This window comes from Monodelphis domestica, chromosome 5, assembly GCF_027887165.1.
Source record: "Monodelphis domestica isolate mMonDom1 chromosome 5, mMonDom1.pri, whole genome shotgun sequence".
Classification (NCBI taxonomy): Eukaryota; Metazoa; Chordata; class Mammalia; order Didelphimorphia; family Didelphidae; genus Monodelphis; species Monodelphis domestica.
Window position 1 is genome coordinate 113009756 of NC_077231.1, and position 23884 is coordinate 113033639.

Here is a 23884-nt window from a genome sequence, read left to right on the forward strand (position 1 = left end):
GTTTTTAACAACTTTTCTTCCAGGCTTCATTTACATTTTTCAAGGTGAAAAAACTGACATTGACCTGAAAACGTTCATTCAGTTAGCCCCTTCAAATATTATTTCCTCTCTTCTTGAACACAAAGCCTGCCTTTTAGGTACAGTGGTACCTTGACACATGAACTTAATTCATTCCATGGCCAAGCTTGTAACTCAATTTGCTCATGTGTCCAATCAAATTTCCCCATTTAAATTAATGGAAATGCAATTAATCCATTCTGGCCCCAAAAAACCTTTCCATGGAAGTTTTGTTTCTTCCTCCCTTTCAGAATGTTTCAATAATGTATGAAACAAGTGTCATTATACAGCTCCAGTGCACGACCTGTTGCAACTTTTTCTGGGTGTGTCTGTTCAGTAAACTTGTTTAATTTTTTCCCAAATCCTGAACATTTCCTTAATCTCACTTGTACTGATTACCTCATCCACCTCAGGCTCCTCCCCACTAATTTCCTGCAAAAACTCCATATGCTGCTGCTGCTGTAACTCATTCAATTCCTCCTCTGTGCTTCTCACGAGGTCATCAACGTCAAGCAAAAGCAATTCAATACAAATGCCTTCATGGCTAGATAAACACTGAATTAAACAAGACAGCCTCAGTAACTTGTGAAACCCAACAATCAGCAGGCTATCTCATGGAGGGTGGCGGAAGCTTGTAATTCAAATATCTGCTCGTGACTTAAAGCAAAAAATCCAGATTGTGACTGCTCATATCTCAAATTGCTCATGAGTTAAGGTGCTCCTGTGTCAAGGTCCCACTGTATAACTTCTAGTGCCTGGGGAAAACACAAAACTGACTTTGCCTCTTTACTGCCTCCAAATAACTGAAGGGAAGAAAAATGGGAATTGCTATTCATGTGCTCAGAGAGTGAGTCTAGCTGCAAGGGGCCTGGGATAGGAGGCAGAATTACCATGTCTGTGCACAATTACTCTTCCATCCTGATTGGCAGTGGTGAGAGCAGCAAGGAAACTTTCAATCTGCATCAATGGAGAGCCAAACTCTGGGGGTCTGCTCTCGTCCTCTCTGGAAGGAGATGATGGAGCTGCTGCAGAATAGAAAGGAAGGTGTCTAAAGGGGAAGAATAAAAAAGTGTCCTGAAGCTATTAACCATTTTTTCTCCCCTAGGATTTGGAACCTGGCTCCTTCCCAGACTTCCCTGACTCACCTCCAGTCCCAGGCTGAAGGCTCTCCAAGAAGTGTTGGAAACCAGCCAACCTGGATTGTTCTTTAGAAGGTGAAAGGATGGACACACCACCATATTCCTTGGTGAACCCAAATAGCTATATTGGGGCAAATTGCAAATATTATCCCCATTTTACAGATCAAAAAACTGGTAGTCAGGAAGATTTAGTGCACTGTATAAGACCTTACACAACAGTATGTGGCAGAACCAGGGCTCAAACCTGGGCCTTATGACTCCAAGTACAATAGCGTTCAGTGGGGGAGGGAGCAAGATGGAGAGCTACTTCTAGTAAAGTCTTCTGACTGGAGGCAGTTCCAAACTGCATTTCCAAAGGACCCACCAGATACTAATTAGTCAACGAAGTGGATATCCTTTCCTTGTACCTGGTCAATAAGGCCCATCTAAATGGGAAAATATGAGGAGAAAATGTTTACCTTTCGGCTGACCATGCTTTTCTCAAAATACCGCTGTACCTGCAGAAACAAGGAACTAGTTGTCAGTACTAGTGAGGGATAGCAGAGTAGCACAGACTGCTGACATCCCCAAGAATCTAAAAGTTTTCTTTCAGCCAGAGTTTAACCTTTCATGTCAAAATGTTCCCAGTGTCACTGACAAATGATAAAATGGGTTCCCTTCTGCCTACTCTAGTAGTAAAATAGCCAAATGACTGAAGAAATAAAAAGGAAAGACCTGGGTAAGGAGTTCCCAAATCACCAAATTGATTAGAGGCATTTCACTTCTCACACCAAACCCCCAAGCCACATACACATACCCTTTCCCTTCTCTATAAAGGAGGGTACCTATGGTTCTACACATACTAAGTTTAAATGAAGGTGTTAACCCTGACTCTTCAACACAATTCTAGAATTTACTATGCCTGGCAGGTGGATTTTACACATACAGAGACTACTCCTGTCTCTTTGCTGTTTATGATCTAACACCCATCTCCCCCACACCTTAACAGCCCCCACCCCCATTTTCTTCCTTATCTTAATTCAGTAAATATTATGTACCTCCCCACTGCAAGGCACTGACCTTAGGCATAAAAGTACATCAATAACTCACACAAGGTAGAACACTGTTACATGCCACAAATGGTACAAAGCGTTATAAAGAGCTCTGCAGAAGGAAGAGGTCACTTCCCAGAGGGTTCAGAAAAGAGTACTTGAAAGAAAAAGCTTTAGAATTGGGCCTTGAAGGATGTGTTGGAGAATTAGGATAAGTCATAATGAAGGCCACAACAGTGCAAACAGAAAGAACTACTTCTGGAAAGTGTGATAGACATTCCAAACCCAAGAACTGGAGTTACAGTCTGGGAAATTGCTGGAGCCTCAGACACAATTGGGGAGGGGCCCCAGGAGAGATTCTGGAATCTTTAGAGAGCAGGAGATTCTGTGGGAGAGGCAGTGAGCTCTCTCAATCCTGAGACAGCTGAACTGTACCCAGTGGGGCCAAGAGCAGGGCCATCCAAGCCTGAATCTCTCAGGGGCCTAAGGCTGCCAAGGCCTGGGTTCCCCAACTTGAGGAGGGAGGTAAGGGTAGCTAGAATAGGGATGCCTTTTTCCCACTTTCCTCACAAACCCTTCCTGCAGCTATTTCCCTGTGTTATCCCCAATTGTTCGGTTAGAATTAAGTTTGTCGTCTTCCCCAACTGAGTAGGGAAACAGTTCTAGCGTGAGAAGGAGAGTAGCTTCTCTCTCTCTGAGGAGGGAATCTCTACATATCAGAGTATTAGAGGGAAGTCAAGAGGCAGTTTGGGTGAGCAGCCATAGCTGAGGGGAGGCTGAAGGAGGGAACTACTCACTCCCCCTCTCCTCTCCCTTGGCCAAGTTAAACAGCAGCGGTCTCCCCTGTACTCTGCCTTAAGAGGGGAGGTCTCCATTCTTTCTCTCTCTTTTTACCACCAGACTAACTCTCTATTGCAAAAGGACCAGATATGATAAAAACATTAGGTAAGTAGCTGAGCTTAACCAGCATATAAGGCATACAGAATGAAGTCAGCCCAGGATAAGGCTGGAAGCAACAGATCCTACAAGCCAAGATGTGGAGGATGAACTTTGCTGGCAGCTAATAGTAGACCACTTGAGGCTTTTGATCAAATGAAGCATATTTTAGGATGATAAATCATACAGTGCATATAGGACAAACACAGAAACGTGAAGCAGGGATAGCTGTACTATCAGTTCATCTAAAAGCTTTTACTGAGCTCCAGGTATGAGCCAGATGCTGTGCTAAGTGCTGGGGATGCAAAGAGAGGCAAAAAGGGCAAAAGGCAGTCTCTGCTCTTAAGAAGCTCACAAGCTAATAGGGGAGACAACACAAAAACAAATATTTATGAACAAGACACATGGATAGAATGGAGATAATCAACAAAGGGTACATACACTAACAAGTCAGGAAGTCTAAGAAAGCCTGTTGTTTTTTTTTTACTTTTCCCTTCTATCTTAGAATCAATACTATATATTGGTTCCAAGGCAGAAGAGTGATAAGGGCTAGGCAATGAGGGGTTAAGTGACTTGCCCAGGGTCACACAGCCAGGAAGTGTCTGAAGTGAGATTTAAACCCAGGATCTCCCATCTCCAGGCCTAACTCCACTGAGTCACCTAGCTGCTGCCCCTAGGAAAGGCTTCTTGCAGAAGGGGGGACTTTGGCTGAAATAAAGAAACTCAAGAAGGGCAGGAGATAAAAGAAGAAAAGGAAGAGAATGTCCTGCATGGGGGAAAACCAGTGCAAATGTGCCAAGTCAGGAGATGCTAGTATCTTGTCTGAGGAACAACAAAGATGCAAATGGCACTGGATTAGAGTATATGGGAAGCCTGGAAAGAAAGGAAGGAGACAGATTATGAAAGGCTGAATGCCAAACAGAGGATTTTATATTTGAGCTTGGAGGGGACAGGGGGTGGGGGGTTACTAGAGTTTACTAAATAGATAAATGGCCTGGTCAGGCAAGTTTGACAGCTGAAGGGAAGACAGACTGGAGATATTTGAGGAAGGGAGAACCACCAGTCTGAGATGGCAGCAGTCCAAGCATGAGAGTCACATCTGGGACACATACAAGAAATGTTACAAAGGGAGGATCGACAGAACTTGGCCATTGATTGTATATGGAGAGGAAAGAGTAAAGCATTTGGGCAACGTTGAAGCTCAAGGGACTGGAAGGGTTATGGAACCATCCATGATAATACAAAAGTTTGGCAGAAAAGGAGTTGAGGAAAAATCACAAATTTAGGTGTAGACCGGTTGGCTTTAGGATGTGTAATAGTTAAAATTAAATTATGAGGCTGGTAGTAGCTTTAGTAGCTTTATTACAGCAAAGCAGTGGGAGTAAAGAGAGGGAAATGTAGGAAAGAGGCAGAGAGTTGCCTAGCCTACCAACCAATGTGTTGTTCTGAAGGAATGAAGCTCACCACCAACAGGGGTTCCCTCAGGTTCCATTCTCCAGCTAGAAGAGTGCAAGAGTCTATGATCAGCCCTTTGGTCTTATCTTTATAAGCAGTTTTCTCCATTCACTAGCTCTCCCAGGTCACATCTCAGGAACTAATCATAGTTCCTCAATTTGCCTGGCACTGCAGGGGGGTGGGGAGTACTTGTGGGATCAGTTTCCCGACTCCTTGGTTTCAACTTCCTTTCTCTGAGGGTCCGTCTATCCCTGCACATCTCAATGGTAAACGATCTCCAGGTCCCTGATTGATGACATCAAAACAAAGGGAGGGGAATTCCCTTTCCACAAATGTCTATGAACATCTAGTGTGAGATGACCAAAAGGTGGTTGGGGATGAGGTCAGGAGGGAAGCTAGGGCCAGAGAGGTTAATGTAAGAATCCTCAGCTCAGATGTAACTGAATCCAAGGGAACTAATGAGACCCCCAAGTTAAATAGTATGTAGAGAGAAGAGGGTCAAGAACAGAGCTTTGGGAGACATCCACCATTAGAAGATGGGACCTGGACAAAGAACAATCAGGTAAGTGGGAGATCTGGTAGTGTCAGAGAAACAAAATGCACATCAAGAAAAAATAGTGTCACCAACAGTATTAAAGGAGAAGTCAAGGAAGGAGGAGTACTAAGAGAAAGCTGTTAAGAGGGCAGCAGGGTGGCTGAGTGGATTGAAAGCCAGGCCTAGGATGGGGGGTCCTGGCTTCAAATCTGGTCTCAGATATTTCCTAGCTGTGCCAGCCTGCACAGGAGGCTTTAGTATCAATCCTAAGACAAAAGGTAATGGTTTTTTAAAACGGCTATTGTATTTGGCAATTAAGAGATGATGACAACTTTTGGGAGAGAGTAGGTTCAGTTGGATAATGAGGTTGGATGGCTAACTGTAGAGAGTTAATAAAATGAAAGGAAATAGAGACAACAACTATAGACAAATTTCTCAAGTTTAGTCACAAAAAGGAGAATGGAGGCAATAACTAACAAAAACGGATGAATTATGTGAGGGTTTTAAGATGGGGAGAAATGAACACATTTGTAAGACAGTAAGGAAGCATTCATGCAGTTGGAGATTGCAGATGATTTTAGACAGTGAGGATAAGCAAGGGGGCAGGTGGGGCAATCTGCTGGAGAAAACAAGATCGAATGAGATTAATTTTACATGAAAAGGCATTTGCCTTAGCAAGAACCATCTCTGGGGCAACTAGGTAGCAGAAAGGATAAAGCACCAGGCCTAAAGTCAGGAGGACCTGGGTTCAAATCTAGCCTGACACTTCCTAGCTGTGTAACCTTGGGCAAGTCACTTAATTGTTTACCTAGCCCCTGTCCTCCTATCTTGGGACTGTTACTGAGACAGAAAGTAAAAAAAAAAAAAAGTAGTCTAATAAAAATAACCATACATAAACTATTTATTCAATGCCTTCCCAATTAAATTAACAAAAAAAAAATTTATTGAGATGGAAAAAATAACAAAATTCATTTGGAAAAACAAAAGGTTAAAAGGTTAAGAATATCAAAGGAAATTATCAAAACTACCTGGTACTGGCTAAGAAATAGAAAGGTTGATCAGTGGAACAGAACAGACATAACAGTAGTAGTAAAAGATTATACAGTAAATTTGTATTTGACAAAAGTAAAGATCTAAACTTTTGGGATAAGAATTCACTATTTGGTAAAAATTGTTGAGAAAACTAGAAAGCAGTCTGGCACTAGGTACAGACCAATATCTTACACCATTTTCCAAATAACATAAAAATAGATACAAGACCTAGACATAAAATGAGATATAAGTAAATCAGAAGAGAGAACATATTACCAATCAGATTTATGGATAGGGAGAAGAATTTATGAATGAATGGGAAATTTAAAATGGATAATGTTTTGTTTTTTTGGGTTTTTTTAAACCCTTACCTTCTGTCTTGAAGTCAATACTGTGTACTGGCTCCAAGGCAGAAGAGTGGTATGGGCTAGGTAATGGGGGTTAAGTGACTTGCCCAAGGTCACACAGCTGGGAAGTGGCTGAGACCAAATTTGAACCTAGGACCTCCTGGCTCTAGGTCTGACTCTCAATCCACTGAGCCACCCAGCTGCCCCCCAAATGGATAATATTGATTATCTTAAACTAAAAAAGGTTTTGAACAAATAAAAATAATGTAGATAAGATTAGAAAGCAGAAAATTGGGGGAAAATTTTATAAGTAGTTTCTTGAATAGAGGTCTTATGTCTCAAATATACACAGAATTTTGTCAAGTGTGTAAGAATATGAGTTATTTTCCAACTGGTAAATGAGTAAAACATAATAAACAGTTTTTGGAGAAGAAGTCAAAGCTATATATAATGTGAAAAAAATACTCTAAAAATACATATATACAATATGAAAAAAATACTCTAAGTCATTACTGTTTAGAGAAATATAAATCAAAACAACTCTAAGATACCATCTCACATCTATCAAATAAGTGAAAAGGGAAAAATGAGAAATGTTGGAGGGAATGTGGAAAAATGGAGACACTAACACACTTTTGGTGAAACTGTGAAGTGATTCAACCATTTGGGAAAACAGACTGGAATTATGCCCTAAGAGTTATAAAATCATATGTACTTCCTAACCCAGCAATACCACTGTTAGGTCTGTTTTCCAAGGTGATCAAGGAAAAAGAAAGACTCTACATGTTCTAAAATATTTACTGCAACTCTCTTTGTGGTGGCAAAGTGTAACAGTCCACACCTGTGTATGCACAAGGGAAATAATCTGTAAGGATTGTCTTAGGAAAGCCCATGCTCAGTCCTGCGCATGGCAAGAAAGGTATTGACCTTTGATCCCAGCATTCCTAAGGTTTAGGCCGAACTCAGGTTTTGTGCTCACCTGGCTGAGACCATCCAGCCTCTGCCATGTAGTAATTTGCAACTGAACCCATGGCAATCCACTGTGTATTCATTAATATGTATTACGTACATTTGCATCTCAATGCCAATAAATATGAGCACAGAAAGCAAGCCCTTATCACCTCTCAACTGTCTCTCTTTCCTGGAGCTTGGCCTCTGGTCAAGAACAGCTTTCTCATGGAATTTCCTTTATTTCTGTGAAACACCTCTTTCTTAATCTCCTACCCTCTAGCCAGAGTGGTCCCTGATTAGAGCCCTCGCTCTAAGGGATGGTGGCTTTTCTCTCAGCTAATCTCTATACTCATTGCTTACTCCCCTGTGTTGATTTAAAGTTACCTAACTGTTTCATGTCCTTGTGAAAGTTAGGTAGCTGGAGCTTGATCTGTGCAGCTCGATTATTATAAATATTGTGTGGGTGTCTGCCTCCTTTTTATCCATCCCCTTGGCTTCAGCCCCTTTCCCCCAAGGTCAACCTTCTATCTTTCCTTTCGTGTGAGGGCTTCAGGCCAGCTCCTCAACACAAAGCATTGGAAATTGAGGGGATGCCTATCAAAAGGGAATGGCTGGATGAGTTATGACATATGTTTACGATGGAATACTATATTGCAAGGTAAGAAATGACATGCAGGTTGATTTTTTTTAAAAATCTGAAAAGATCTACATAAAATTTTGAAGAACAAAAAGAACATAATCAAGATTATATACAGCAACAAAAATTGTTTGAAAAACCATGAATGTCCACCTCCAGAGAAAGAACTGATAAATAGAAACACCTATGACATAAAAAAAAAAGAAATTAGTGTAAAAAATTATCCTTTATTTCAGTCAATTTTCAATTAAATGTAGCTTATTTTAAATATTAAGTATATAGTAAAATAAATTTGGCATTTGTAGCTAACAAAAGCCTGAACTGGGATGGACTAAGTTGGTATAAGATTTCCTTTTCTAAGGAAAAATTTCAAGACATTGTCTAGGAAGTACAGTTATGAAATCTCAGCATCAGACGAGACCTCAAAAATCATCTAGTCTAATCCATAAGAATTCTCTCTATAATGGACAGGTCTCAACAGCTGAGATCTACAGAAAAGAAAAGAGAAGACAAAGATAACTATGAGGTTTCAACCTAGATAAGAAAAGGAAAAAGCAGAAATGGGGAAATGAGGATGATAAGTGATTAGGGAAGAAAATCAAATTTGGTTTTAAACATACTGCATTTGAGGCACAATCTAGGTGGAAATGTCCAACAGCAAGGTATAAATAAGGGGGCTGAATAAGAGGAAATCTGAGGCAAAAAGGAACACAGAAGGGAAGTGGATTCATTTGAGTTAAGGCAGAAAAAGGAATGGTAGACAAGACCTCCAGCATTCTGATCCAATTCAGTAATGAATTAGGATTTGGTTCTTACTAATACTTAATTTGCTGCTATGCCATGAAGCCCAGGGTTTAGTTGAAGGAAAGTGCTGTAAGACAGATGAAGTGACTAAAGCAGTGAAAACCTAGGAGTTCCATGACTCTCAACACAAAAGATTGCCTCTCCTGGTTTATCTCAGCTAGCTATAATCATGCTTTTATATACTGTTGGCTTTGTACATTTACTGTATTTATATATCTTCAGTTCACATATTTTATATTTACTGATATGCTGCTTTTAAGTGTTCTAAATCCATTTTAAGCATGATTGTGTTGTCTTCCCAACTAGATCTCAAACTTTTTCAGAATAGATTCTTTTCCAGAGGATTAAAGACAATGATGTATTTGTGTATTAGAAGACTGATCAAAGCTTTCTAAATGAGTAGAGCTTCCATAAGATCATAGAAATTCTACAGGTGGGCACACCTGGCACACATAACTTCTACCTTAAATAGGTTGATATTGTCAATCTGGCTCTGAAACAGGAAGTCATTGATGGTCTTCAGCTCAGTCCCTAAGAAAAAAGAAAATGAAGACTCCTAGTATTTCTGAGTTCTGCAGATCTGAGTTTCCAGGTTTCAAAATCCTCCTCAGGCCTCATTCAGCTAAGTATGCTTTTCTTACCTGTCTGAAAGAGGTTCTGAGTGTTGGGATTCTGTTTCACATTTCCTGGGGGAGAAAAAAAAATCAAGCCATAACATGATCCCTACTCTAGACTGCTCCAACTTACCCAAATGCTCAATGGCAATATGGGAGGGAGCATGTACATGCACACACGTTCCCTAAAGGAACTCAGAGATTATTTGAGTTCATCTTTTTACAACATTCCTGTGAGTTTTAAAATATTGTGGACTGGGGGGGAGAGGGGGTTGGGGGGGGGGTACTTACATCCGCCCAGTGTGGCTTAGGGGTCCCTCCTACTTCCTAGTGTGGGATTGGTCTGGAATGGACCAATCTCGTGCTAGGGAGAGATCACGCCCCCTTACTTAGGGGCGTGAGATTGGTCTATATAAGGACCAATTCCTGGCAAGGAGCTCTCTTTAGGAAGGAGGGTAGTGAATGGAGAGGAGAGTGAAAGTGGTAAATTAATTTCATTTGGGGGAAACTCAGGTTGTTTTTGTTAGAATAAAGTTTTAGAAAGAGTGAGGTAGAAGTTTTCTTTTTAGTGCTTTCCTTATTTCTTTGAAACAAGAAGAGAAGTGAGATAATCTTAGTTTACAAAGGGACAAGAAAAACTAACAAACACCCTAGGGCCAAACGAGGCAATTAGAAAGTCAATACCACCCAGGAGTCTAACCTGATTGTCTCAAGCATTAAGTGGCCTACATGAGGGGGCACAGCATGATCAATAAATAAGAAAAAAAGGGGAACAGCTGGCTTAGAAGTTTAGTGAATTGGATGAGGCTAGAACTTCTCTTACCACCTAGGACAGTCACAAATTTCTCCAGCAAATACAGGATCTGTTTGATGTACATCAGGTTCTTGGCCTTCAAAAGTTTCCTAGAAAAGAGCCAATGAATATCAAGTGCTCTTCAAATAATACACCAACATCCTCAGCTGATGAGCTCTGGCTCTTCAGCAAATTCTTTTTGACTGAAAACTTTATAACCGACTAGAGAACAACTCACTGGAGAGCACTGCCAAGGGAAAAGCTGACCACATCTAAAGATTTCATTGGTTTGCTGCTTAATAGGGTGAACCACAGGACCCAATTAAGTACAGGCCTGTGATAGGACACATGCTATTATCAGTTCAGTAAAGGTTCTGCTCTAGGGCAACATGAGAGGAAATATGTTTAAGTCTTTCAAATTGGAATGGCTAAGACTTAGAAGAAGCCTGAATCTTTGTATCATCTCCATTTTTACCCCCAGAGGAAGCTCACCTGTATCGCTCCATGTACTGGGACAGCTGGGAGTGAGCCTGGCAGAGCTGGAAGTGAACAAAAAAAAATGACTGTGAAAGAAGGACAGGGGCCTTGAGTGAGTTGCCTTGGGCTGAGGCAGCATTCAGAGAAAAATAACATTTCCTAGGGCAGCCAGGGAAAGAGAAACACAAGGCATAGACACAGTGTAGGCTAAATCCATCATCAAGCGTTTATGAGGTTTACTATCTGCCACTGTGTTGGGCACTGTTAAGTGCTGGTGAAAAAGCAGAACATTCCTGCCCTTAAGGAGCACATAAATAGGTACATATAAAAATATGGACAAGGCAGACAGAAAGTAGTCTAAGGGGGAAGGCCTTTGGGGGGGAGGTAGAAGGCCAGTGGGGACCCTAAGGCAGAAGGGAAGAGGGAGAACATTCCAGTCATGGGGGAAGCCAGGGAAGAAGGGGACTGGGGAGTGATTTGTGAGCATCTGCAGAGAAGCTAAATCACAGAATGTGTGTGGTAGACTGGAAAAACAGGAAGGGCTCAGGTTGTAAAGAGCTTTAAAGTCAAACAAATGACTTTATATTTGATTCTAGAAGTAATGGGGAGCTTACTGAGTGGCATGTCAGTCAGACCTGCAGGGTAGGAAAATGGCTCTGATAAATGGGTAGAGATGGACTGGCATACAGAGCAGTCTGGGGCAAGGAGTCCAATTAGATTATTTCAATGGTCCAGGCAAAAGGTGGTGAGAGCTTAAACTAAGGTGGTGTCTGTGATACAGGAGAGATGTCAAAAGAAAAAGTTACAAAATGTTTTCAACCAAATGGGTAAATGGAGTGACTGAAGGGAGAGTGGTACCCTAAAGGGTAAGAGGGAAGTCTGAAAGAGGTTTTAGAAGAAAGCTAACAAGTTATGTTTTAGACATGCTGAGTGAAAGATGCCTCCAAAACATCAAATTCAAAGTGACTAATAGGCAGCTGGTGATCTAGAGATGGCAATGAAAAAAGAGACAAGGGGACAGGGCATAGGATTCATTGCATGGAGATGAAACTGAACCCAGGGGCTGTGAATCTTAAAACTTCTCAGACTCTACCTTAGAACATTTGGTTAGGTTATTCCCCATTTAAACAATGCAGGTACTTGGTCAGGAATGTATTGAGAACTTAACCTTACACCACCCATATTTAGGCATACCTTTAGGGGAAGTTAAAGTTGTAAAACTCCTTACTGAACAATGAAAAGGTACTTAACTCATACTTAAAGTGAGGCAAAAACCCTTAAGCTAGGTCTATTTTTAGATCTAATACAAAAGGGTGCTAAGTACCTATGAAGGTCAAATTAATCACTAAAAGGGCAAGCTTAGCAAAGAGATGTGAAATACTCAGAAGTTTTAGTCTACCCAGAGAAAGTGATAACAAGATGTGAATTAAGAATAGTCAGTCCTTTGGAAAATATCTACTGTGATTGGTAGATGTGAAAATTTAGGGGAGGTGACACAAGAGAAATTTCTCTTTAAAAGGAGCTATCTGAACCAGTTCAGGGGGAGTTCTGATCAGTTGAGTTCAGGAGCTGAACTGGAGGGTCTCTCTGAACACTAGAGTTTTGCTTGGGACAATCTTGTGGTGAGTGATTAAAGACTGACTTCGTTTTCTCTCTTATTTTTGATTTAATTCGAGACACTAAAAATATCTTTACAGTTTTGGCAATTCAAAATCTTGAACCCATATTTTCGTGGTCACAGTTTATGGCAACCACTCTTTTGTCTGTAACAGGGCCCTGATGAGATCACCAAGTCAGAGACCTTGGAGAGAAGCATCTTCAAAGAAAGCCCCCGGTTTGAAGTAGGGGACACTGTAGAGAGAGAACACCGGGACTGGAGCCAGAAAGACCCTATCTCCAATAGGGCCTTAAACATTTACTATCTATGTGATCCTGGGCAAGTAAGTCACTTAATTTGCCTGTTTCCTCAACCATAAAATAGGGGTAACAATAGCATATACTTCCCAGAGTTCTAAGGATAAAATGAAAGAATATTTTAAAAGTGCTTGGCACATAGTAAATGCTTAATAAATGAATGTTTCCCTGTACCCTCCTCCACTTGTTTAGTCCTAAATCAAAGGACCATCTACTTGAGATCCAACAAAGACCCTTACTTTCTCATATTCTCTTTATCACTATGAACCTGCTTATCTATTTACATGTTGTGTGTTCCCAACAAAATATAAGCTTCTTGATGTAGGGATTTTTTGTTTTGTTTAGTCTTAGTATCTATTGTGATGAAGAATGAATGGTTTGCACCTCTCAGTTTTTTGCAGACTGTTCATTCTTTATCACATTATCTAGCACCCAGGACAGTGTTTTGTACATAGTAGGAACTTAATTCTTGTTGAATTAGCAGCAAAATCCAGAATCTGGGAGCCAAGAGAACAGCAGCACTACCTGATAACTTATGCCTATTCAGGAAAAAGTGTGGCAGTCCTAACAAGGTCCATATCCTAGCCTGAAGACATGTGCTCTTTTTTCTTAAGTATCTGGTATTGGATTTATTAGGAAGCTTCTTAGTCACAGGAAATAGAAAGCTGTGCACAAAAGAGTTAAAAGATTTCTGGTTCTGGGAATGAGCCTGAACACTAGCTTGAACCTAAGGAGCATTAAGCATCATGCCATAAACAATGTTTTTCCTAAGGTCCAATGTCACCACCAGGATGTACTGCATAAGCTGAAGAAGGCAGCTCCCAGGCTGATCCCCTCTACAGTCTTCCCTTAAACCCAGGGGAAACAAGACATTTCTGCCAGCGATCATGTAACATTCCCTGTGTTGTTGGGAAGAATTTAGAGCTCCCTAGAGTTACACTGGGTCAAACTGGTAATAGGCAGTAGAGGAGAAACAAGGAAAAGGGACATTTCACCCCAGTCATATCCCCAGACCCAACCACTCTAATATTTCTCTGAGTTACAGCATGGCTTTGAAAAGGTCAAAGAACTTAACCCTTGAGTGAGGATAATGATACTCTTTTATTCGAAATAGCTACACTATGTGGGAAGAGAGCACACCTCTCCTTCTGCCCAATGACTGCCTCCTGCTCTCCCCAGACTTCTAGAGAGGCACACAGCCTTCTGGCCCCGCCACTCGCCAACTCACCTGGAGCCCGCTAACCTCAGCACTATGGATGCTGGTGATGGTGTCAATCAAGTTGTGGGCTTCGTCAATGATCACCACCTGTCCTTGGAGCTTGATGCCAGCAGCCTGACGAGTCGCTGCATGCAGCAGCATCTGGTAGGGGAGGACCACCAGCTGTGGGGGAGAGAGGGCCAAGCTGTGGGATTAATCCCTCCAATGCAAACTCTTTGCCTATAAAATCCCTCAGCAAATAGGTTAGTAGGTGAATGAACCACTTTTTTTTTCCTGATTGGAATGTAACTAGGTGCCTATCACTGAGCCTATTAGAGATAAAAGCTCTGGTCATCTAACAGTAGAAAATGAGTGAACCCAAGGAACAAAAGGGCTATTTTACTCTTGGTTCTACCATGCTGTGCCATGAAACATTAGCAAAACCACTTAAACTTTCTGTGCTTAGATTTCCTAACATGTAAAATGAGGAACAATAATAACCTCTCCTATCAGGGATTATTATGAAGACAAAATGAGAAGGTAGTACTGATGCTTGGAAAAAACATTTCTAAGTATGCCCACAAAACAGATTTTTAATCATTATTCTTTAAAAAATATTATTAGTTTAGAAATACTGCCTTCTTCACAAGAAACTCTTGGGCTCCCTTGTAACAATGAAGATCTAGAGATTATTGTATGGGCCCTCAACGAGGAGATCAGAAATCACTTCAAATTTGGAGGCACATCTAGCAATGAAGTGCACCATTCGGCAATCAAGATCATAGGAAAAAGATTGTGTGGGGGGTTCATGAGATTTTTGTAGTATCCATCAATTTGTTTATGACTGCCAGCTGATACACATGTAGCTTAGGTTTATGCATATGTAAAATGTAAATTTGATTTACCTTACCTGATTCATATATGTTATTAAACTACATGATAGACATGGATGGATTTTGAAAATAAAAATGGTTTTCATATTAGAAATAAATGCAAGTTGTAGAACAATGAACACTAGGAAATAGGGGAAAAGCTTCAACCCTCATATTTAATGTACAAAAGATAATTCATAAAATGTACTGGCATGAAACTGCTTTTTAAACTACATTTATTTTAGTCTTATGTTCAGGATATGTTTGAGGCTTTTGTTTTGGGGGCTGATGGCTACTGTTTGTAACAATCAAAAGGCATGATTCTGGATGATTACATAATAAACTTAATTTTCATCAAGATAGTGGAAAAATGGGCATATAGGGAAGTATGTAAGTCTAATTTATGTTTGTAATATTTATATCAATCTGTTTTTAAAATTTTTCTCAATCATGAAAACTCCTAACCCATAAGGCATGTGAGGGAACGGCTAGGTACCTCAGTGGATTGAGAGCCTGGCCTAGAGATGGAAGGTCCTGGGTTCAAATCTGACCTCAGATACTTCATAGCTGTGTCACTGGGTATGTCACTTAACCCCCATTGCCTAGCCTTTACTGCTCTTCTGTCCTAGAACTAATAAACAGTATTGATTCTAAGACAGAAGGACATGGTTTTTTTTTTATTTTAATTTTTTAAAAAGCATATGACAAAGATGCTGAAAAACAAGAAGTTACTGAGAATTAAAGGGGAAGGCAAGCCCAATGCTGCAGGGCTCTCTTGTGATCTGGTAGGGAAAGGAGCCTTGTGAGTCTTCTCCTCCTCAGGAAATACTCACCTGGGCTGAAGGAATGGCAAATCGGCTTCCATAATAAGGGCAGGCTCGAGCCTCCTTCCCTAGGACCACCAGCTGCTCAATGTCTTTCACTTCCATGAGAACCTCATCACGAAGAAACTGCATCTGCTCATAATTGTAGAAGGGGCAGGACATTCTATTCTCCAGCTTCCTTTTCTTTGCCTTTTCTTCCTCTTTATTTTTCTTCTCTGAACAGGCCAACAAAACAAGAAGGGTATCAAAGGCAAAGAAGTGGAACACCAAGCTTAAACAAGGCCATAGCAGGACTCTTCTATGGGGGATCTAGAACCACTTCCCAAGCTGGGCTTGAGGCGACCTCACAGCTCTGAGAGGTCTCTGGCCTCAGGGAAAAGCCCCTGCTAACAATAGTCAATATTTTAAGGCCATTCAAATGGTGTAGCAACCCAATTCCATGATGAACTTAAAGCATTTTTTTTGTTGAAAATATGCTTTTACTTTTATTCTGAACTTAATAAACACCAAACAAAATAAGCATTTCCATATATATAGGAAAACAGAAAAAGAGAATTGTTAAAAAAAAAGAAAACTGTGGATCTCCAATCTGTGCCTTGCTTTTTAAGCTCAACCAGGAGCTTCCAAAGCTATCTCTGCATTTGTTTTTAAGATACCACAATGACCTTCCCTCCCTTCTTTGTTTTCTGTTACCTAACCTCTTCCCACCTCTTCCTTTCTGCTGCCCTTAGAGAAGAAAAAAAGGAAAAACCCCCTTTTAACAAGTATGCATGATTGAGCCAAACAAATTCTTACATTTGTTGGTTCCAAAAATCTGTCTTATTTTGAACCTTAATGAATCTTTCTTTCCCCTATTTGTGGATAAACTCTTGGAAAAAGCTGTCTTCATCAGTGCCTCCATGTCCTCTCCTTCCATTCTCTTCTAAACCCTCAGTACTCTGGCTTCCCATCTCATCACTCAGTTGAAACAACCCTCTTCTCCAAGGCTGATCTCTGAACTGCTGAATCCAAAGGTCTTTTTCTCAGTCCTCATCCTCCTGGACTTCAATGCAGTGTGAAACTGCTGACACTTTTCTCCTGGACACTCTCTCCTCAAGGCTTTCATGACTGTTCCCTCATTCTCCTAGCTGTCTGATCAGTATACAGTTTCTTCACTTCATGCCTTCCAAACACGAATGTTCCCCAAGGTTTTGTCCTGTGCCCCATTCTCTTTTTAATCTACACTATCTCATTTGGTGATCCTATCAGCATCTATGAGTAAAATGATCATCTCTAGGCAAATGATTCTTAGATGTCTATCTCCTAGCCCTGGTCTCTTATGATGAGTGAATGACACATTTCCAAGGCTCATAAGTATCTCAAACTCAACATGGTTAAAAGAGAACTCTTTTTTTCCCAAAACTCTTTCCCTTCTGGAATTATCTTACTACTCCTGAGGGCACCATTATCCTCCCAGTCACCAAGGTAGTCTTTATCTTTACTCACTCCATATCCAATCCACAGTCAAATCTTATCATTTCTTTCTTTACATCTCTCATGTATGTCTACTTCAGCCCTCATCATCCTCTCTCACCTGGGCTACCTCCCTGTGCTGAATCTTTCCTCCCTCCAAGCCATTATCCACTCAGCTGCCATGTTGACTCTTTCCTAAAGTCAAGTCTGACCATTTCACCCCCTGCTCAAAGGGCTTCAGGGTTCCCTATTACCTACCCAATCAAATACAATGTCCTATTGGACATTTAAAGATATTGTAACTGGTTCCTTCCTTTATTCTCCTCTACATATTTTACAATCCAGCAACACTGGCCTGCCTGAAGTTCCTCAAGCAGGCCTCTCAAATAAGCCACCTCTCCTGTCCTACCTTTGCTCTGCTTTTCCCCATGTCTGGAATGTTCTGTCCCCTCACCTCTGCTCTCAATTCAAACCACACTCTCAGCAAGAGGACTTTCCCAATTCCCCCTGGCTGCTAATAATCTCCACTTCTAGAGGAATTTATAGCTACTTTGTATTTATTGTGTATGGGTCTAGTTTGTTTTTTTACATGCCATCTCCTTCCATTAGAAATTTGAATTTCTTGAAAGACTATTGGGTTCTGAGGATTTTTTATTTCTTTGAATCTCTAGCTCTTAGAATAGTACTTGACATACTGTGAGCCTGAATGACTGACATGGACCCAACCAGAAGGCAAGACATTTTCCTAGAAAGAACATTTAATGATACCCAGGGATGACCTCTGTAGGAGAAGGGCTGCTACTCTCTGACCCTTTTTCTTTACTCCCTCAATCCTCTGCTTATCTCTCCCTTTTTTCCTAGCTTCAATCATAGCATTATAAGGGTTGCAAAGTACTGTATCTATAACCTGTCTTATCCCCTAGGTCACAGGAAGAGCTACCATGCTTGTTTTTCTGCATCTCCAGACAGCGGTCATTGATGAGGTGGACTGAGCCCAAGCGCTTTACTTCTTCATTCACACAAAGGTTCTACAAGACAAAAGGAAAGGTAAGCAACACGTCTGGACTTGTATCTACTTTGGCAGAAAAGACTGAACAGAAGATTCTCAAACCAGCAAGCCTCACTGGGAATCTAGGAAAGGGTCTGAAAATACCAGATGCTGATTCTTCTATTTCCTATAACTTCTCCCAAAAGCTTAAGTCCTAATGCTCCACATTCCTGCGATGAACTGGGTGACCAATGAGAATCTATGACAGAGATTACTGGTCAGAGGTCAAGCAGCAATGCCCAGGGCCCATCCCTCACCTACCTGCCGGGAGCCCAGGGAGATGAGCCGTGTCTCTTTACCAAAGGGACTCTTCTGTACCTCGTGCACAAACTGAGTCAGCTGAGAGTGTGTTCGGCTGCAATAATAAATCTGGTTGAAGAGAAAGAAGAATTTCAAAGAGTTGACTATGGCATCTCAAGTAGATTTTCCAAAAATTAAACACAGTCAAACCAGAAAGCCTGGTGACATGAAGGAATTAAAAAGGAAAAAGCTCACTCACAATGGAGGTGCAGGATGCCATGGAAAGAGCAATGGTTGAAGAGCTGGAAGACTAGGCTTGAATATCTATTCTGCCACTTAATACTAAATGACCCTGGACAGATATCTGACCTCTCAGGGTCTCAATTTTTTCATCTGTAATGTGAGGGGTTTTAATTAGCTGACTTTTAAAGGCCCATATAACTCTAAATCTATGCTCCTATAATTCTATACAAACCTTGGGCAAAAAGTCTATATACCATTCTCAGTCATTTTTAATGAGAAAAAACAAAATTTCCCTAAATTCAGCCTTCAGCCCCAAAAGAAATCTAAAATGAATTTTAAAAGGTAAAACCATTAGACATAACTCTTACAGACATAATAAAAATAGTCATTGATACTAGGGAACACAAGTAAAAGATACAGACCTAAATGAATATTGATATGAATGGATCAAAGAAAAAAGATCAAGAACAATAACTACATGTAGGAGAATAATAAGGACATTGGAAAACAAAATCTCTGAGACTTTAGATAGTCACAATTAAAGAAGTTCTCCGAGGATATATCTGAAAACATATATTTATATCAAAAAAATAAAGGATTACTCAACTAAATATTTAATTTTTAAAATTATAAAAATCAACATATAGACTAAGCACAAAAAAAATCTTAAAAAGTGAAGAAATAAATATAAACTGGAAGCCAAAAAGGCTACGGTATTAATAAATAAAATTTAAAACTTATCTTTTTAAAAAGACAAACAAAAAAAGAAATAGCAAACTTTTGGCCTACCTAATTAAAAGAAGAGAAAGGAAGAAAATCAAACAAATCAACCAGGACCCTCAAATTTCTGTGAAATCTCTTTTCTTTCTTTATTACTTACTCAAATCAGTCTTTTAAACAGTTTGAAACACAGCAGCGAGATCGGGTGAGTAGAAAACATTTTTATTTCTCATGTTTCTCCTTAATTTGAATTAAACACAGCTGTTTTGTTTTGTTTTTTTTTAAACCAAAAAGCGGCAGGACAGGGAAAGCTATTTTCCTTTCCCTCAGGGAACAAACAACTTTAGGCAACCTTCACTAACAATACTGCCTGGATTACTCTTAATTAGGAGTGAGGGAGACCTGGAGAGAGTTTAGGCCTTGTCCTGCTCCCTACGTGTTTTGTGAAGCCAGCTAGGAAAATAATTACAAAAATTATATATAAAAATAAATACTACATTCTTAGACATTTACATGGCAGTTGAAAGAATTAGGAACACTGAGGAATTCAGGATACCTCCAATTTTTTATGTTATAAGGTAATGTCATTTTTGTACTCCTCAGTACTGTATTAAGAGATGCTAACATAAAAAAAAGCTAAAGCTAAAATACAAGAAATTATGCAAAAATCTGAAGATAAAACACAGGAAAACACAGGAAAAATATGAGGCTAAAATAAAAGAGAATGTGCAAACCTAATTGGAAAATTTTAAATGCTTCTTAAAGGATCAATTGGCAAACATCCACCCCACCAAAAACAGGTCTGAACCTGACAAACATGTTTCTGAACCTCTAAATGAGGAAATTCCCTTCCCCGAAATGGAGATGGAAAATACCTTTCCTAAAGCTCAGCTAACAGACTTGTTCTCTCATGGTCTACAAATCTTGGCTGAACTTAATCCCAAGACCCTTCTCCTGAAATCCCAGTTCCTCCTGTTCCTTCTCCTACCCAAAAACCAATTCCAGCCACAAGGAAATCTCATCCTTCTAAAGAAACTTGTCTTAAGTCAAACTGGCCAACAGGTGCCAAATTCAATTAGAGGCCTGTTTCCTCTAAGAGAAATACCTGAAATAGGATGGAAGATGTGGTGACTTTAAGGCACAATATACCATTTACTCCCTAAGAAATAAATGAATTTACACGAAATATTCCCACATATGAACAAGATCCCTTTCTGCTAACAAAAAAGATGATTGATATATTTTTTCAATTTAATCCATCTTACAAATATTTTGAGAACTTGCTACAGGCTTTTTTAACTGAACATGAGAAAAATAAAATAATTGCTCATGTTAACAAAACCTGATGGCGCAATGCAGCACTCTGGCCATCTCAGGATCCCGAATGGGACTATAACAACTCTGAGGATTATCTACAACTATACCACTGTAGAGAGGCCATCTTAACAGCAATGAGAAAGTAAGCAGACAGTACAGATAAGTGGACAGAATTTGAAAGAATTAAACAAAATGAGGAGGAGACATCCTCCAGATTCATGGACAGAATAACTGAGTTTGGGGGTAGATACCTAGATTTTGACCTATCTAAAGAAAATTGCATAAAAAAAGTTAGAAGGCACTTTGTCAAGAACCCTTGCAAAGTGATATGGGATTATTTTAGAATGCATTTCCCAAGATGGCCAGAGGTGGATCTTGAAGAATTATGGAAAGCAGCTCTATATGTTTCAAAGTGAAACAAAGAAAAGAAGAAAGAAAATAATAATCTTGTGGAGGAAATGAAGAAAGAATTGAGATATTTAAAAGATATGATTACTAAACTGAGCAGTGGGAATGATACTCAACCAATTGCACTTGCCCCTCTCCAAGAATCTAATTATCAATCCATTACCTGCCAATTCTGTGAGAAGGGCCACAGAATGATAGAGTGTAGAACTTTACTCAAGATACTGAGAAGGAATCTGCAGTTTAATAACAACTACACTACCTAAACTTATTTATCTATTTAGTGCTATAGCCATTGAACTACCAAATTTTTTTTTTTACTGATTTAGAAAAAACCATAATAAAGTTCATTTGGAACTTCAATGGACCAAGGATATCCAGGGAAATAATGAAAAAAAAAATACGAAGGAAGGTGGCCTTGCAGTACCAGATCTCAAACTCTATTATAAAGCAGTGTCATCAAAACAATTTAGTACTGGCTAAGAGACAGAAAGGAAGATCAGTGGAATAGACTTGGGGTAAGTGACCTCAGCAAGACAGTCTATGACAAACCCAAAGACCACAGCTTCCGAGACAAAAACCCACTATTTGACAAAAACTGCTGGGAAAACTGGAAGACAGTGTGGGAGAGATTAGGTTTGGAGCAACACCTCACACCCTATACCAAGATAAACACACCCTATACCAAGATTGAACATAAAGAAGGAAACTATAAGTAAGTAAACTATAAGTAAAAAAAAAATACAGAATAGTATACATGTCAGACCTGTGGGAAGGGAAAGACTTTAAAACCAAGCAAGCCATAGAAAGAGTCACAAAATGTAAAATAAACAATTTTGATTATATCAAATTAAAGTTTTTGTACAAACAAAACCAACGAAACCAAAATGAGAAGGGAAGCAACAAATTGGGAAATAATCTTCATAACAAAAACCTCTGACAAAGGTCTAATTACTCAAATTTATAAAGAGCTAAATCAATTGTACAAAAAACCAAGCCATTCTCCAATTGATAAATGGGCAAGGGACATGAAAAGGTAATTTTCAGTTAATGAAATCAAAACTATTAATAAGCATACGAAAAAGTGTTCTAAATCTCTTATAATCAGAGAGATGCAAATCAAAACAACTCTGAGGTATCACCTCACACCTAGAAGATTGGCTAACATGACAGCAAAGGAAAGTAATGAATGCTGGAGGGGATGTGACAAAGTTGGGACATTAATTCATTGCTGGTGGAGTTGTGAATTAATCCAGCCATTCTGGAGGGCAATTTGGAACTATGCCCAAAGGGCAATAAAAGACTGTCTGCCCTTTGATCCAGCCATAGCACTGCTGGGTTTGTACCCCAAAGAGATAATAAGGAAAAAGACATGTACAAGAATATTCATAGCTGCGCTCTTTGTGGTGGCAAAATATTGGAAAATGAGGGGATGCCCTTCAATTGGGGAATGGCTGAACATATTGTGGTATATGTTGGTGATGGAATACTATTGTGCTAAAAGGAATAATAAAGTGGAGAAATTCCATGGAGACTGGAACAACCTCCAGGAAGTGATGCAGAGCAAAAGGAGCAGAACCAGGAAAACATTGTACACAGAGACTGAAACACTGTGGTACAATAGAATGTAATGGACTTCTCCATTAGTGTCAATACAATGTCCCTAAACATTCTGCAGGGATCTAGGAGAAAAAACACTATCCACAAGCAGAGGACAAATTGTGGGAGTAAAAACACCGAAGAAAAGCAACTGCTTGACTACAAGGGTGGAGGGGACATGATTGAGGAGAGACTCTAAATGAACACCCTAATGCAAATACCAACAACATGGAAATGGGTTCGAATCAAGGACACATGTAATACCCAGTGGAATCGTACGTCAGTTATGGGAGGGGTGGTAGGAGTGGGGGAGGAAAAGAAAATGATCTTTGTTTCCAAGGAATAATGTTTGAAAATGACCAAATAAAATAATGTTTAAAAGGAAAAAAAATAAGAACTACAGAAGTTATAATTATAGATATAACTATAATAATGATAATGGAAACCACAACTTTAGGAATGATAACTATAGGAATAGATATTGGGAAAATGATAACTCAAACCAAATGACTACACAATATAACTTAAGTGGGGCTCATCCAAAAAATACTCGAGGTGCTAATGACCCTCAGGAGGGTGCCCTTCGGGGGGGGGGTGCCCAAGGAACTTCCCAAATACAATGAAGATGTCTGGTTGGGGCTGGGGCACAGGAATCAGAGGATACAACCTTTGATTTTCTGGACCCTGATGTCTTACTACCCGTTGTCCCTATCCACTGCCCCCCCCATACTAATGAACCCCATGTTACCTTAAAGGTGGGTAAAACCTATTATGATTGTCTTTTAGACACTGGAGGTTTCAGGTCTGTATTAAAGAGTACACCTGATTTACATTGTTATTCTGTTGGCTCAGAGAGTGTAATAGGAGTGTCAGGAATACCTCAAAGAGTTAAAAAACATTCCCCTAGAATGGTGTTTGTAGGACCCCTAGAGGTACAACACTCCTTCCTTTAGATGCCTGACTCCCCTTTAAATTTGCTGGGGAGGGACCTTCTATGCAAACTCAGAGCCACAATAACTTGCTCCCCAGATGGTTCCTTATCATTGGAAATACATGAGGAATCTTTAAATTTACTCCCTGTAATTCTATCAGAGAGTCAGGAGGGGAAGAGCATTCCACCTTTGTAATACCTGAAGATATGCCAGAGTCTCTTTGGGCCACATCTTCTTCCAATGTAGGCTTACTTAAGTAGGCTGTTCCTGTGCAGATAAAAACTAAATCTAGCCCACCTCATTCCATTCCTC

The 23884-nt window shown here is 39.9% G+C and overlaps 1 protein-coding gene across 5 annotated transcripts in view; it reads right to left on the reverse strand.

The window, feature by feature from the left end:
- Positions 1-23884, reverse strand: part of DDX11 (DEAD/H-box helicase 11) — a 71277-nt gene that overhangs the window by 5641 nt on the left and 41752 nt on the right. For 4 of the 5 annotated variants that reach the window (XM_007503774.3, XM_056799108.1, XM_016425956.2 and 1 more), the window contains exons 7-17: positions 18378-18485; positions 17976-18096; positions 15626-15831; positions 13951-14103; positions 10824-10870; positions 10362-10441; positions 9566-9610; positions 9388-9455; positions 1655-1693; positions 1203-1317; positions 948-1082 (exon numbers count right to left, since the gene is read on the reverse strand). In XM_007503774.3, coding sequence (XP_007503836.2) covers positions 948-1082; positions 1203-1317; positions 1655-1693; positions 9388-9455; positions 9566-9610; positions 10362-10441; positions 10824-10870; positions 13951-14103; positions 15626-15831; positions 17976-18096; positions 18378-18485 — 1117 coding nt within the window. The remainder of the gene's footprint in view (positions 1-947; positions 1083-1202; positions 1318-1654; positions 1694-9387; positions 9456-9565; positions 9611-10361; positions 10442-10823; positions 10871-13950; positions 14104-15625; positions 15832-17975; positions 18097-18377; positions 18486-23884) is intronic. The other variant, XM_007503776.3, reaches the window with a different exon arrangement.